Consider the following 13,946-nt stretch of genomic DNA (forward strand, 5'->3'; position numbering starts at 1 on the left):
AAGATAGTAATCAATACTGCAGTATATACTAGTATCAATACTAAAATTCTCTTAATTAAAACATACTAATTCTATACTTCACTAAATTACTTGCTCTGTGTATTCCATGAATGTAAACGTAATATATCGTTTAGGCATGCGCAGTAGCTTGATTTCCGACACGACCGACAGCAACGAGCATCGAGGGGAACAAAGATGGCTATGGGTCTATCCGCCATTTTCTAAAGTGAGACAGAACAAATTGTTTTTGTGGATTTTTGCAAAATTTAGTGAATAATTTTATAATTATTTGGTTCACAAGTGTTAAACTAGTCCTGGTCAAAATATTTTCGTTATTCGGTTTAGTTCCCCGGCTAAAAATTGAATTATTTCACTAGTTTTGAAATACGCGTCTTCCAAGGAAGATATTTTTGTGTGAGAAGGTAAACGGTTTTCTTTGTTGCTTCTACTTATTTCATTTCATTTTATCAGCATCTTTGTTATAAAAAGAGATAAATTTTCAGCGTGAAATGGAATTTTCAAATTTATAGACATTGGATACGTGATACCTATGTTATTTTATTGCCAATTTAATATTGCAATTGGTGTTTGCACGCAGCTTGCCGCACCCCTTCGGATTTCAAATTGCCTATGCCTACAAACATTGCTACTTGTATTTAATAATTCATTTTCAATATTGTGAATCCGAACCGGCTTTTTTCTTTTACGTTCATATATTCATTAAACATTTTTAATAAGCAGCAAATATCGTCGATGCATATTCTATTTTTAGGCATGATTCTCCAAATAGATTATGTATGATCGACCAACAAATCTGCTACCTGCTAATAAATGGTAGTAATTATTAATTATTTGTAAATGTCTAGGTGGCCGTATGCAGGAGTTTTAACAACAGTGATTGCATTGGCTTTGATTTTCTATAAATTCATGGATATATTATGCGTTATGTTTTGATTATGGATATGATAGGACTGGGTTAGGAAATAATGGAAAAAACTGCTTTTTTGATTAAATAATAGTACGAAATAAAAATGAATAATTACAATTTTTTTTAGTTTGATTTGTCAAAACTAGATTTATAATCAATAGGTATGTAATTGTTTTGGAAACCCCCTTTTTTGTAATAGTTATTTATTACTGTAGAAGTATTTCAAAATTAACAAACTTGAACCTAGCCAAAAGGAAAGCAATCAAAACAGCAAATTATTAGAATTAAATATTGATTACTTCAACTGAATAATTGAAAATGAAAATATTGAAAGTTTTTTCAAGTACCTATGTTTTCAAGGTTTTGAACAGTCAAATCTTAGATATCTTAATTTTCAAACTAGGATAATTTAGTACTTGCCTATTTTTTCTGGTTCTGTATATGTTTCCATAAACTAATACCTCCACTAGCACTATATTCTTTGTGTGATGTTTTTAAATTTTTGAAGAACATTACTTCATGTTCCTGTTTCTTCAATAGGATGTGGTCACTAATACATAATTGAATGTCTGGTTTCTGTAAATATAAATTATAAACACGTATATACATTTATCATGTTACTTTCCAAATGAAAAATTTAACTATATCTGGAATTTATGAACACCCTGATATTACATTTAATGAAACTATGATAGATATCTGCTCTGGAAATTGAAGATATACGTTCACGTATTTTATGTCCAAATGATATTTTATCGATGCTCAATAAACTATACCAACCTATACAAATTCAGAGTTGAACTGAAGATCCTTCCATAAAAAGTGGTAAGTCTTGATACTTTAGGGATATCACATGAAAATAGAACGTTCTGACTTTCTCTAGTCTTTTCATACCTATTGTGAAAATTCAATTATATCCACATCAAAATCTTAAACCATATTTCGTTTTGGTAAAAAAAATTGAGAGACATTGAACAAATGTTTCCTTAAATAATTTTTAATGCCAACTGTAATGAAAATTCTAATAAAAAGTGAAGTGAACTTGATAAAACATTTTGAAGCAAAAATGAACATAAATATTCACTGGTTGTCTAATGTATTGAAGTTGAGAAGGAATCCATGATTTATGAAGATGAAAACGAAAGTTTGTTAGTATTCCTCCAACTTGATACAGTACTTAACTAATCACCACCACTGCAATTATCTTTATTTTGAGAATGATAATGATATTTAACTTTGGATCAAAAATATGTGAAAATTGAAAAGAGCTCCATAGCCTGCCTATTGGGAATGTATTCAAATTTAGTAACTTTTTTATACTAATGGATGTCCATAGGATATTTCTGAAGTATATATATTACAAGTCCACTAAAGGCTATCTCATGTATTTAAATTTCGTATTTAGGATTAGGAATATTCTGTGCTAATCCGAACAAAAATTGCATGTCTATAGGATATCCTCTGTTTTTAGGTTAAAGAATTAAATGAGAATAATAAAATTATTAAAAATTATCATTTTAGTAATTCATTCTGATTTATTTTTTATTCATCATTTTATTTTTCTGGACAAATTTTGACTCAATATTGAAGTGGGCATCCCCACTTTGGTGATTTCAAAATGTAGACAATAAAGATTATTCATTATTACTTAATTTACCAATCATATTTTTCAGGGTAGTTATTTGAATCATCCCGATGATGTTCGATCCTAATGCCATAACAACGCAGCAGTCCCAAATTCAATATCAGCAACCTCAACAAAATGAAAAAGATAAAAATCAAGATCAAAAGGACACTTTTGCTCCATTTTGCTATGCAAATGTCAATATGATCCACAAATTAACCCCTAACACTACTCAGACTCACAACTCTACGGTCAATATGTCGCAGTTAACTGATGACAAATGCTATATAACTCAACCATTCAGTTATAATTATACTTTGGTGAATCAAAATTTATTGACCCAAAATGCTATTTCAAATATTTCATTCAAATGTGATGTATGCGGATTGATATTTGCCCACTTGTCATTGTTGAACCATCATAAGAAAGTAAACCATGGACAACCAGATCAGAATCAAGGTCAGCAACAGCAGATTACAGTTCAGGTAATTTCTTTAATTCTGCTATTTATTAAATACTATTTGTGTAACACTAATTATCTGATAAAATTTATTTCTCCCTAAAAGGGAGGTAGAATTTCAATTACTAGATTTGATTTAGACAAGACAAAAACAAGGCAAGCTAAATGAAATGTTTCAGAATTGAAGTTTATATTTTCCTTATTCTTGAATTGTGTTATTTGAATTTTGGGAAATAAAATAAATACCAAGTATATTGAGAAGTTTTATACATCATAGATATCTACGAACTTTTAATTAAAAAAAATTAGGCTCTACTTAAAGAAAAGCAATAATAGATATAACAGAATATTTAAAGTGAACTATTTATTCTGAGTTGTGGATAGTTTTCTACATGTCTTTATCAAAATAATTTCAGGTGCAGCAACCCCAACAACAGGCAACTCAAATTCAGATTGTTTCCGCTGACCGCATCAGGTTTTCTTGTGAGGAATGTGGACTTACCTTCAGTACTCAAAATGACTTGAAGACTCACAAAATACAGTCACACCAACCACAAACTCAGCAGCAACAGGTATACATAGATTTATTCTTCTGGTTACTCCTAAAAAATGTATTAACAATTGACTATTCCCAACCACTTCAAGTTCAAATTTGTATTGATTGGTTCTAGTTCATTTTATTGCTTTATTTATTGGGTACTTTCAATTTACAGCTTGTTTACAAACAAATATAAATGTCCAAGTGAGTACTTGAAACTAATTCATAGCCATCGATAATTAATAATTACTTGTGATATACTGTTTGGAACCTTTGGTGTAGTAATGAATATTACTGGAGTTTTTTCCCCAACACCAAATCGTTATTTTTACACTTCGACACGTGTTTCGATCACCAAGTGATCATCTTCAAGAGGAAGATAAAACTCCAGTAATATTAATTAATAATTACTTAGAAAGTAATCCTACATCAACTAATGAAAACCATTTACTGATTTCACATGAAAATATCTTTGAATGTATTTTATCTTCAGCCGTCTCATAAAATTAACAGTTCTACATTTTTACATTTCCTTCAGAGTACTGAGCATTTATAGTCATGAGATTTAATGACTAGCGTACTGTCGACTATTATTTCTAAATGAATCACAACATACATTCGGTTATCTGAGCAGTGTCAGGGACAAATAAATACATTGGGGGAAAATAATATTTTCAATTACAATTGAAATATTATTCTATTCTGACTATTCTGTTTTGTAGCGTTATTCAAATGCTTGTTTGAAAGAAGCTACAAATGCTTTTCATTATATTTACCAGCAGAGATTTTTTTAACTTCATCAGATGATAACCAACATACCCCATTTCAGAGTGCTTGTGTCTCACCATTGCAGATCAATCACAACTTGAGAGGGTTCTTATACTGATTTCATAGATAGATCTTGTTAAAAATATCAAATTTTTTGAAAACATTTATGTGAATTTGTATGATTTTTAAACTCTCTAGGAAGTAGACACCATTTAGAGTTTTTGATAGTACAGTATCTGAAATATTGTTTTTTTAAGGTTCAAACTCAACCTCAGCCTCAACAACAGAATACCCTCAAAATAAAAAATTGTCAGTCATGTGGAGCACCTTTACCCCAGGACAATAATAAAAAAAGAGCCGTTATGAAAGTAAAATGTGAGAATTGTCTGAGTGCAGAGGCAATTCAACCACAAATATTTGTAGTTGCTACGGCTCCTGATACATCAGTGAAATTTGAAGAGAGTACAGGAACACAAACTCAAGCACTAGGTGAGACATTTATGTATCATAAATAATTTTCAGTTCATTTCTTAATGAACAGACTACATTGTTTAGTATCTCTAATTGTACAGATTAATCGAAATTATTTTATAAACTGCTGAACATTTTAAGGAACCCAAAATTCTATACCCATAGGGGTGAAAAACCATCATCCAGTCAAAAGAAGAGGAGTGGCTAGTGTAACAAAGTGCACAAAGTGTAATGGCAGTGGAATCATCTTTATTGGAGGTACCAAAAACCAGCAGAACAATGTTGAAAAACCATTCCATTGTAATATTTGTAATGGTGAGTATTAGTGAAATATTTTGTTTACAAGTGAATAAAACACCAATGAACATTGAGTAGTGATGCAGCAAGGTAAAATAAATTTGTATTAAGAGTCACTAGTAAATATTATGTTATTACTCATTGTACTCATTGAATCAACTGCTATTGTTAATGCTCTGGGACGATGGTTTTGGTCCATGCTAGAAATAACTAATTGAAAGGGTGCTCCTTCGTATGGAGACAACAGTTAATTATTAGAAAAACCCATTTTCAACCATTTTTTGAGACTCCATGTTTCTTTCTGTGCTGCTGGTTATGATCAAGGCAACCGAATGATAAGAATGTCTTACGTAGACGAATGGTTCCTTGAAAAGTATATTTTCCAATGACTCAGTTTTCGGATTTTGGTGCATATTTTCGCATGAAAAATTGAGAATCAAATCCTACTATGTTTTTATTATTCAAACGAATTCAATAAAATAAACATTTTCAAATGAATTCAAGAAATTAGATATTAATAAACTCGTTTGAAAATGTCCTCATAGGAAGAAACTGCAGTAACTTTAATTACAAATATAAGTGGTATAAAAACATAGGAAGGAAGCTTCAATTCTCATTTTTCATGATGATCTCCTGCCATGTAGGAGTCAATCAATTGACTTTATGTATGCCTTATTTGTAACAAAAAACTTATGAAAATATTAAAACTCCAAAATCTACTTTTTATATACCGAGTGATGTTAAAATGGTATAATAATAATAAATGAATATAATAAAAATACTATTGATAAGAAATATAATGAAATTCATGATAATAATTTCGTTTCATGATCTTTTTTACCTGGGTATCTATTCCATGAAGAAAATTGATACCAACAATATTGTAATTGAGAGTATTTGGATTCTGAATCTAATACAAAGATCTTTCGTATTGAATGTAATGAAAAAAATACTTTTTTTAAGGTTCCTTCAGCAGATACTCATCACTTTGGTCTCACAAACGGCTTCACACTGGAGAGAAGAACTTCAAATGTAACATTTGTGGATTGGCATTTGCAAAAGCAGCTTACTTGAAAAATCATTCAAGAATTCATACCGGAGAGAAACCATACCGATGCGGGGTTTGTGGTATGCAGTTCTCCCAATCTCCTCATCTGAAAAATCATGAAAGGATACATTCAGGAGAGAGGCCGTATGTCTGTGAGGTCTGTGACAAATCTTTTGCAAGGCATTCCACGTTGTGGAATCACAGAAGAATTCATACTGGTGAAAAACCTTACAGGTAAAATGTTTTATTTTGAAAAAAAAATTATTGATAAAAATTGTTTGCAAGTTCAAGTCCTTTCACCATTAAAGTCCATACAAATCTTGTTTACTTTTACTAACTAGCCAAATACATTTTTATTGACCAAGCAAAAACACTACTAATAATGTTTATTTTGATATAGCTAATAGATCAACAAATATTTGTAAAATTTCATTGATTACACTATTTACATTCTTCATATTAAAGGAGATAGAGTCTAGTCATCTCATCCACCAATATTTTGTTGTAGTACATATAGTGACACCAGTGAAGTTCGCACCATATAGAATTTTTTATAATAGACTTTAATGCTAGTTTTGCTTGAAAAATGACTGAATATGAGCTCCATTTCAATTGTCAAGTACAATTCTGAACATATCAAAATTGACATTTTCTAAATTCATATTTCTGATGAATATATGAAACCTATAAGCAATATCTTACCTGAAAAATACTTTTGATGACCTATTACCAAAAAAAATGAATGCACTCCCAGAAGTTCGTCATTTCTAATGCAAAGTTATTCCAGTTTTCTCACTTTAATCAGAAACTTATTGGAATTTATTTTGTCGAAGTGATAAATGGATAACTAATTTTATGAATGAATTTCCTCTTAATTTTAATGTATTTTTTTTCTGTCTATCCTATCAAATTTTTATTCAGTTCAATTAAATTTTGATTGAAAATTCTTCTGAAATTCATTTCATAATATGTTGCATTGGTTCACCTCAGTCAGATACTTTTTTAGAGAATAATTCTTTTTCATAAATTTAACATTTGTTTAAAACATTTTCATGACTTTCATATCCAATATTTTTATCAATTAATCTGAAAAATTGAATATAACGGAAAAAGACAGTTACCAAATTCGTGACAAATTTCCAAATAAACTAAATTATTCAAATTTTAACAATGAAAAATATAAATGAAAAATGAACTTTTCATTCCTTTAGTTATTCAATTACTTAGTGACAAAACAAATCCGAAATAAAACAATGCATAATATAGGTATCAGCTGTTTAGTTTATAATTGATGTCAAAATTATTTAATGAATAGAAAGCAATATGTCTATATTGGCGACATAATTAGTTCAAAGAAAAAAAATATGTAGGGTACGGCAAGAATCAATACTTGGACCTGTTTTGTTTCTTATATATTTCAATTCTTTGGCTACAGTAAATTTATTTGGTAAGTTACAAATGTTTGCTGATGACACCACATTAATTAACAATGAAAATAGTGTACAAGAAATCAAAATTAATATTTCAAAAGACCTTGATCAAATATCTTTATGGCTTCAATGCCACAAAATGACACTGAATTTTCAGAAATATCCATATATGTTCATATCAAAAAGGTCTATATCAATTGATTCAAAAGATGCAGTTAAATTTAATAATGAAAATATTAAATACTCTCCTAATGCTAAATTTCTTGATCTTATTCTAGATGAAAATGTATCAGGGAGAACACATTTTGAAACAATAAGAAAAAAAATAGCTCCCATAATTGGAATTTTATTCAAAATAAGAAATGTTGTACCCCTAAAATACCTTAAATTGATTTATTTTTCATTAGTATATTTCAAAATTCAATATCTTATATCAGTATGGGGAATGGCAACAAATTCCTTATTGAAACAAATTGAAACAAAATTATAAGGTGTATATACAAGTTGAACTACAAGGAGCCTTGTATAAACCAAAAAACTATTAGATTTGTCATCCTTACATAAATTCAAATTATGTACCTTTTTTCATTTGGCCAAAAATAAGCTCAAATATTGGAATTTGACTTTCCAAAATCAATATGTTCTGTTTAAAATCTGTTTTTCCGTTAATCAGTTGGTGACCAACATTTGACAAGATATTTAGGCTATCTGAAATTAATGAAAATGAAAGCAAATATTGTTCAAAATTCGATCTATTATAAAGGTATCAAATTTTACAATGAGCTACCGAATGCTTTAAAAAAATTTAATAAATAAAAATTCCGGAATGATTTGAAAAAATATTTATTGTTTGTATAGATTATCTGATGAGTACGTTTATGTTCATGTTGATAATCATATTCAAACATATATGTATGTATATATGTGTATATGTATGCATTTTTTTTCAAGTTTCAGTTCCGATTTATCTTTTTTTGTAAGCTCTGTTCGTACTTAGTTATGTTATAGTTAGTTTTTTGAATTATTGTTTTTTTTTCCTGCTATAAACATTATATGATGTTTCTTGGGAAAATAAATTGTTATTATTATTATTGAAACAATCACTAGAAATGCAATACTCATCTCGGCATGCCTTTCACCAAGCAAGTTGGCATGTTCAGGAGATGAAGAAAACTGAAGACTCCATCTCCTGAAGAGTATTGCATTTCTGGTGTTTGGGAAAAGTGTTCGATTTGGAAAACAAATCCGAATTAGATTCTGATTAAATTGAGAAAACTAGGAGAACTTTGCACCAAAAACGTGTACTTCTGCTTGTTTTGGCCTTTATGTTTTTGTTTTTTCAATTAAATTATATAGTCCTAGACAACGCCTGGGTCTGTTACTTTTACTAAATGAAAAAATTCAATTTTCAGATGTGACATTTGTGGGTCTTGCTTCAACCAGGCAACTCATCTCAAGAATCATGCCAAAGTTCATTCAGGAGAGAAGCCATTCAAATGTGATATATGTTCTGTTGGATTCTCAGACCGGTGAGTTCTGGTTCGCACCAGTAAGATTTTCCAAAAATTTGCAGAACAAGTAGTAATTTTTACCCAGTGAACAAGACCGAGAATCAATCTTGGTGTGTAGAATTTGACTGCCGGTATCTAACAGACTATTTGCTGTTTCCAGATTTATTAACTGTGGTCTGCAGGTTTTTGTGCTAAAGAATGATAATTACTCACAAAACTTTATATTAGAGAGAACCACAGAATGAGGAACATCTAGTATTATGATTGAGAAAATCATTCCTTATTGTCATAAGGAAATGTAGTTACAAACTGACGTATTCATTGTGCATCTACCTACCGCAATATGCTTTACAGAAATGTAGAAGACAACTGTTCATAATGACTAGTAAATCCAAAAAGTATTTATTGCTAGTGAGCAAATGTGATATTTTGTATTGGATAATGCGTTATCCATCTCAGATCTAAAACTACTCAAGGAATGGAAAATTATTCACAGAATTGGTAAATAAATCCAATTTGTGTTTACACATCAATGGAAATAATTTCACTCCAAGGGCATAAAATACCATATAGTATAAATTTATGGGTATACATTCCCAAAGCTTTAGTATTAGTTATAGTGGCAGTTATTTGACCATGGATCAAGTACATTGTACAAGTGGCAAGTCATAAAATGTGGTAAATAGTACATGTTTAAATAGTGATTTCATTCCATAATGAATGTTTGGAATACAAATTAAGTAGAGAATAGTGTCTTTCGTATAATTCAGTGTTCATATAAAAGAATTTGTTTCGAAAGAATTTTTTCTTTTGTGTAATTCAATGTTTAAATGAAAGTAGCTGTTTCAGGAGAACTGTCTTTCAGTTTGTGTCTGAAAGTTACTTCTTTGCATGATCTACACATCCATGTATAGAGTTACTTGTTTTAAAAATGATTACTTCCTTCTTTTCTTTGGAAGATTCCCACAGCCAAAAACTTTTTTCCCAATACAATACATAAATTATGTACTGACAATAATGGTTTAGAATCAAAATATAATCAATATCTTTATATTATTAAAAGCTCATTATTATGATACATTGTAGAAACTGGAGTGTTTTACTATTGCACACATACTGTTAATCCATTTCATTTAATGAAGATGGTTGAGGTAATCTCACTTCATGAGAAGAGGATTTCAACCAAGAAACTTTGTAGGTCAATCCTTTATTTTACACAAATATCAAATGATTTAACTCTGGAAACTGCTTTGCCTTCAACTATAGATCTAGTATCATTCATTTAAAAATCGTTTTTCCGTTAATTAACTGTCATTCCTTTACAAAACGACAACCCTGAGAGTCAAAGAACAGGCGAGCTACGGATTTTCTTTCGAGGTGTGATTCCTAGAACGGGTTGGACAGTACACAGTAAAAATGGCTCGCCTGTTCGTCGGTCTCAAACCACCATTCCATATAGCAATCGATTGAATGATAGGATCGAACCACTCATGCTCCAATTATCGATTGAAAAACAGATTATTTCCTTCGACAATACCTCTGCTATATGAAATTGAAGTTTTTTTTATTATAAAAGAATGTAATATTTCGTAAAATATTACTTGAACAATTCTTGTTCTTCTTGTCAGGTTCATATCTGTGTAAATAAGAAAAAGCAAAAGTAGGTCATGAAATATATTGTAGATAGAGAAATTGCCATTCACAATGATTTCAATTTTGAGGCTTGTATTACTCACACTTTCTATTTTTCATATTAAATTTGATTATACATACCTACACAACTGATTACAAATTAATAACTGCATTTTCACCAATGAAATTTATTTTAATGTGTAAAAATCTTTCCCTATCCATACTTTTAGTCATGAAAATCAGAGAAAAATCTGTTCTCTTGGATAAAATTGATTGTGAGATATCAATAAACTGGGCATATTAAATACTTTCCCAAAGTTAAATTCACAGCCTTTTGTTTGTGTCTACTTTTTAGCCAGACCTTTACACTTACCTAAATAACTGCAGTAATTTGTAAGTAACGTAAAATTTTCAACAAGCAATATCCAGTGGGGTTATTCTGCTAAAAATATGGAAAAATGGCTATAGCTGTAGTCAGCTACAACAGTATAATAAAATGGGGAAAAATCCTATGTTTCCAGATCTACAAATTCTATGTAGTTCAGATATTGGAATCCGAAGTAATATTTTTAGTGATTGTAATGAACAGCATTGGCAACCCTGGAAATAAGTAAAATGCTTAAGTAATTATGTTTAATTGCTTTAAGTAGAGAATAAATTGAAAACCACATTTTGAATGCCAACAAATTGATTCTAACCTTCATGTTATTTTCTCACAGTACATAAAGAAGAGTGTTAAAACCATTTTGAAACAGTGGAAAATTAAAAATACACTTTCCTCTAAAAAAACATTAATGCGAAAATCATTTAGTATTTTTTGTAGTCTGATGAGCTATTATCATATGACAACAGTTTCTGTTTAGGTTTTCAGGCATCTTTAGTTCTATATCATTTCAGATTTGCTCTCAAGAGACATCGAAACATCCATGAGAAATATGGCCGGACTAAGCCCTTAGCTGTTGCGACTGCAGATGATACTCAGAATAATACTTCCACTGACTCCACTTCCGGCATCAATGTTTCCACCATTACAACAGATACTGACCATGAAGAAATTGTTGAAACTAAGTTCGTTCAAAAGTTTGAAACTGTTGATACCAGTGACATAGATGAAGATATGACAGATATTTCTGAACTACAGGTTCAGTTACAATAAGACTATTTTATTGAAGGAATAGAATCAAAAGGTACTATTTTATACTGTTGACTGGTTTTAAATTGTTTTTGTTATGGATTTTGAATTTCTGTGAAATTATTCGAAAAATTTTCATAAAATCATTATTTATCTTAATTTAATATGTTGTATAAAAATTATTTTTTTATGCTACTGTCAAGCACAGTAATTTGTGATGTGATTTTTTTGACAGATTGTACATATTTTTTCTAATTCATTGGAATTATTTAAAGAATGTCTCGAGTCTAGAATAAAGTATAGAGATAGAATAACATATATTTTTATTTCAACTGCCATCTAGCTTGATAAAATATGTTTGTAAATAGAATCGGCCTTGATTTGAACCATGTATTATAGGCAGCTGTACATTTTTTCGAGTTTTTAAATATATTTAATAGCAACAAAAATGTATGGTGTTTATTTTATATGTCACAACTTTTCATGACAGTTTTTTTCGCTAATCAACAACACCTTAAATTACTAATCCTTGCTAATTGCAAGATTGTGAACACTTCATCCTGGGATACTGATGTGTACTGACCGAGTGGGTAACTGAACTGCAGATTTTTCCCCTCACTTAAATTCCAGTTTCTGTTCCATGTTCGGATTTTGATCTGTTTGTATAACGGTAATTTCAGTCGGACATGTTTTCAGGATGACTATCCATTCTCCACTCTTCGCAGTTTGAGACTTCAATCATGAAGTTCCTGTCAAACATGTATTTCGGTGTCATGTGGTCCGAAAACATATTTGATGTTCGTTCCTCCACGTATTTTGAAATTAATGTTTTGCCTGATCCCACATAACTCAGTGAGTTTTCCAGTTTGAATTGGCCCACTCTCCCCCTCCCCCCCCGGTTAATATCCTTTATCCATCATTAGTTTTATATGGATAATATAATGTAATAGGTTTTGTTGAGCTCTTTATAGACATTCTACTTGGGAAAAAAGTGAGGCCTGAATCAAGCCACATTCCGAATAAGTTTCACATTTTCACGTGTTTCAACTTTATATAAAATAGTGAGAAGAAAGTATGGCCTTAAACAGAATCTCTTAGCTTCTACCGGTGCTTACCTCCAACATTTCCAGTTCGGTACCTTAATGGCTCTGAGGACCTCAGAAGTTGGAACAATTTATGACAAACACCACAAGCACAGAAAATAGCTATTATTTTATCCAACACTGCTTCCACACAGTATAATTGCAATACCGTTCCACCAGCCATAGTAGGTTTCAGGAGATGATACATACTATGATTGAACTGCTGATAATGCCAATTTAGTTGATGTTATGCCCTTCGTGAAGGGTATTGTAGTTTTATTGGTGAGAGTAGTGTTGTGCTGGATCCATTTCACGCCAGAAGTTTCTGTTCAGTTCTGAATATTTTTTCGAGGAGTTTGCATTAATATTTTCCGACAGAAATTATGTCAGCTTGCCTTTGATTAAGAAAATGGTCTATTTCTTAAGCTGCCAAAAAAATAGGTGAAAATATTGGAATTACTTTCAGCTTTTTTTTTGACTATTTTATGGATTATTTTTTTCATGTAATTTTGCGGCTTGAAAAGGATTGATTTTCATAGATGAACCAGTGGTTGTAAATTAATACAGTCCACATAATGTGGACTTAAGTATCACCGTTGGTTCTGAGTATGTCAGCATTTAAGTTCTGGATCGATGGAGTAAAGTGTATAGAGATTCAGATTACCCACAATGACTAACTGAGATGTTCTCAAAAAAAAATTAGAGTGGAAAATAAATAAATGTCCATTAGTATCTCACACACAGTTGCGGAACTTGAAAGCGTCACCAGACAACTTCAAAATGGCATGATAAACACATAAGAAAACAACTGTGGGGAGTAGCAAAGTAGAAGTGAAAAGCCTAAAAGAAAGTAACACAACTTTTCAAAATGGCTGATCAGAGTCTGAGACGAAAAGCTCTGACTGAATATAGTAAATAACAAACAGTTAAGATAGAAAACAAATTCTTAAAAAATGAAGGGATGTCAACTAATTTCGGCTCAATGTGTTCAGAAACTTCTATCCCATTTTCCTGGATCTCAAGTA

The 13,946-nt window shown here is 30.5% G+C and overlaps 1 protein-coding gene across 2 annotated transcripts; it reads left to right on the forward strand.

The window, feature by feature from the left end:
* Positions 1-170: 170 nt before the first annotated feature.
* Positions 171-12,288, forward strand: LOC111510810 (uncharacterized). 2 transcript variants are annotated; one of them, XM_023166758.2, is made up of 8 exons: positions 171-422; positions 2,602-3,037; positions 3,429-3,584; positions 4,576-4,807; positions 4,931-5,104; positions 6,050-6,368; positions 8,977-9,093; positions 11,605-12,288. In XM_023166758.2, the coding sequence occupies exons 2-8, from the start codon at positions 2,624-2,626 to the stop codon at positions 11,861-11,863; spliced, it is 1,671 nt and encodes a 556-aa protein (XP_023022526.2). In that variant the 5' UTR covers positions 171-422; positions 2,602-2,623; the 3' UTR covers positions 11,864-12,288. The 2 variants fall into 2 exon arrangements, with proteins under 2 accessions (XP_023022526.2, XP_074040650.1); XM_074184549.1 differs by lacking the exon at positions 171-422 and adding an exon at positions 1,621-1,753.
* Positions 12,289-13,946: the final 1,658 nt, after the last annotated feature.

The sequence above is a fragment of the Leptinotarsa decemlineata genome, unplaced genomic scaffold (assembly GCF_025532065.1).
Source record: "Leptinotarsa decemlineata unplaced genomic scaffold, Ldec_3_MD MMD2_tig00026354_RagTag_RagTag, whole genome shotgun sequence".
NCBI classification, from domain to species: Eukaryota; Metazoa; Arthropoda; class Insecta; order Coleoptera; family Chrysomelidae; genus Leptinotarsa; species Leptinotarsa decemlineata.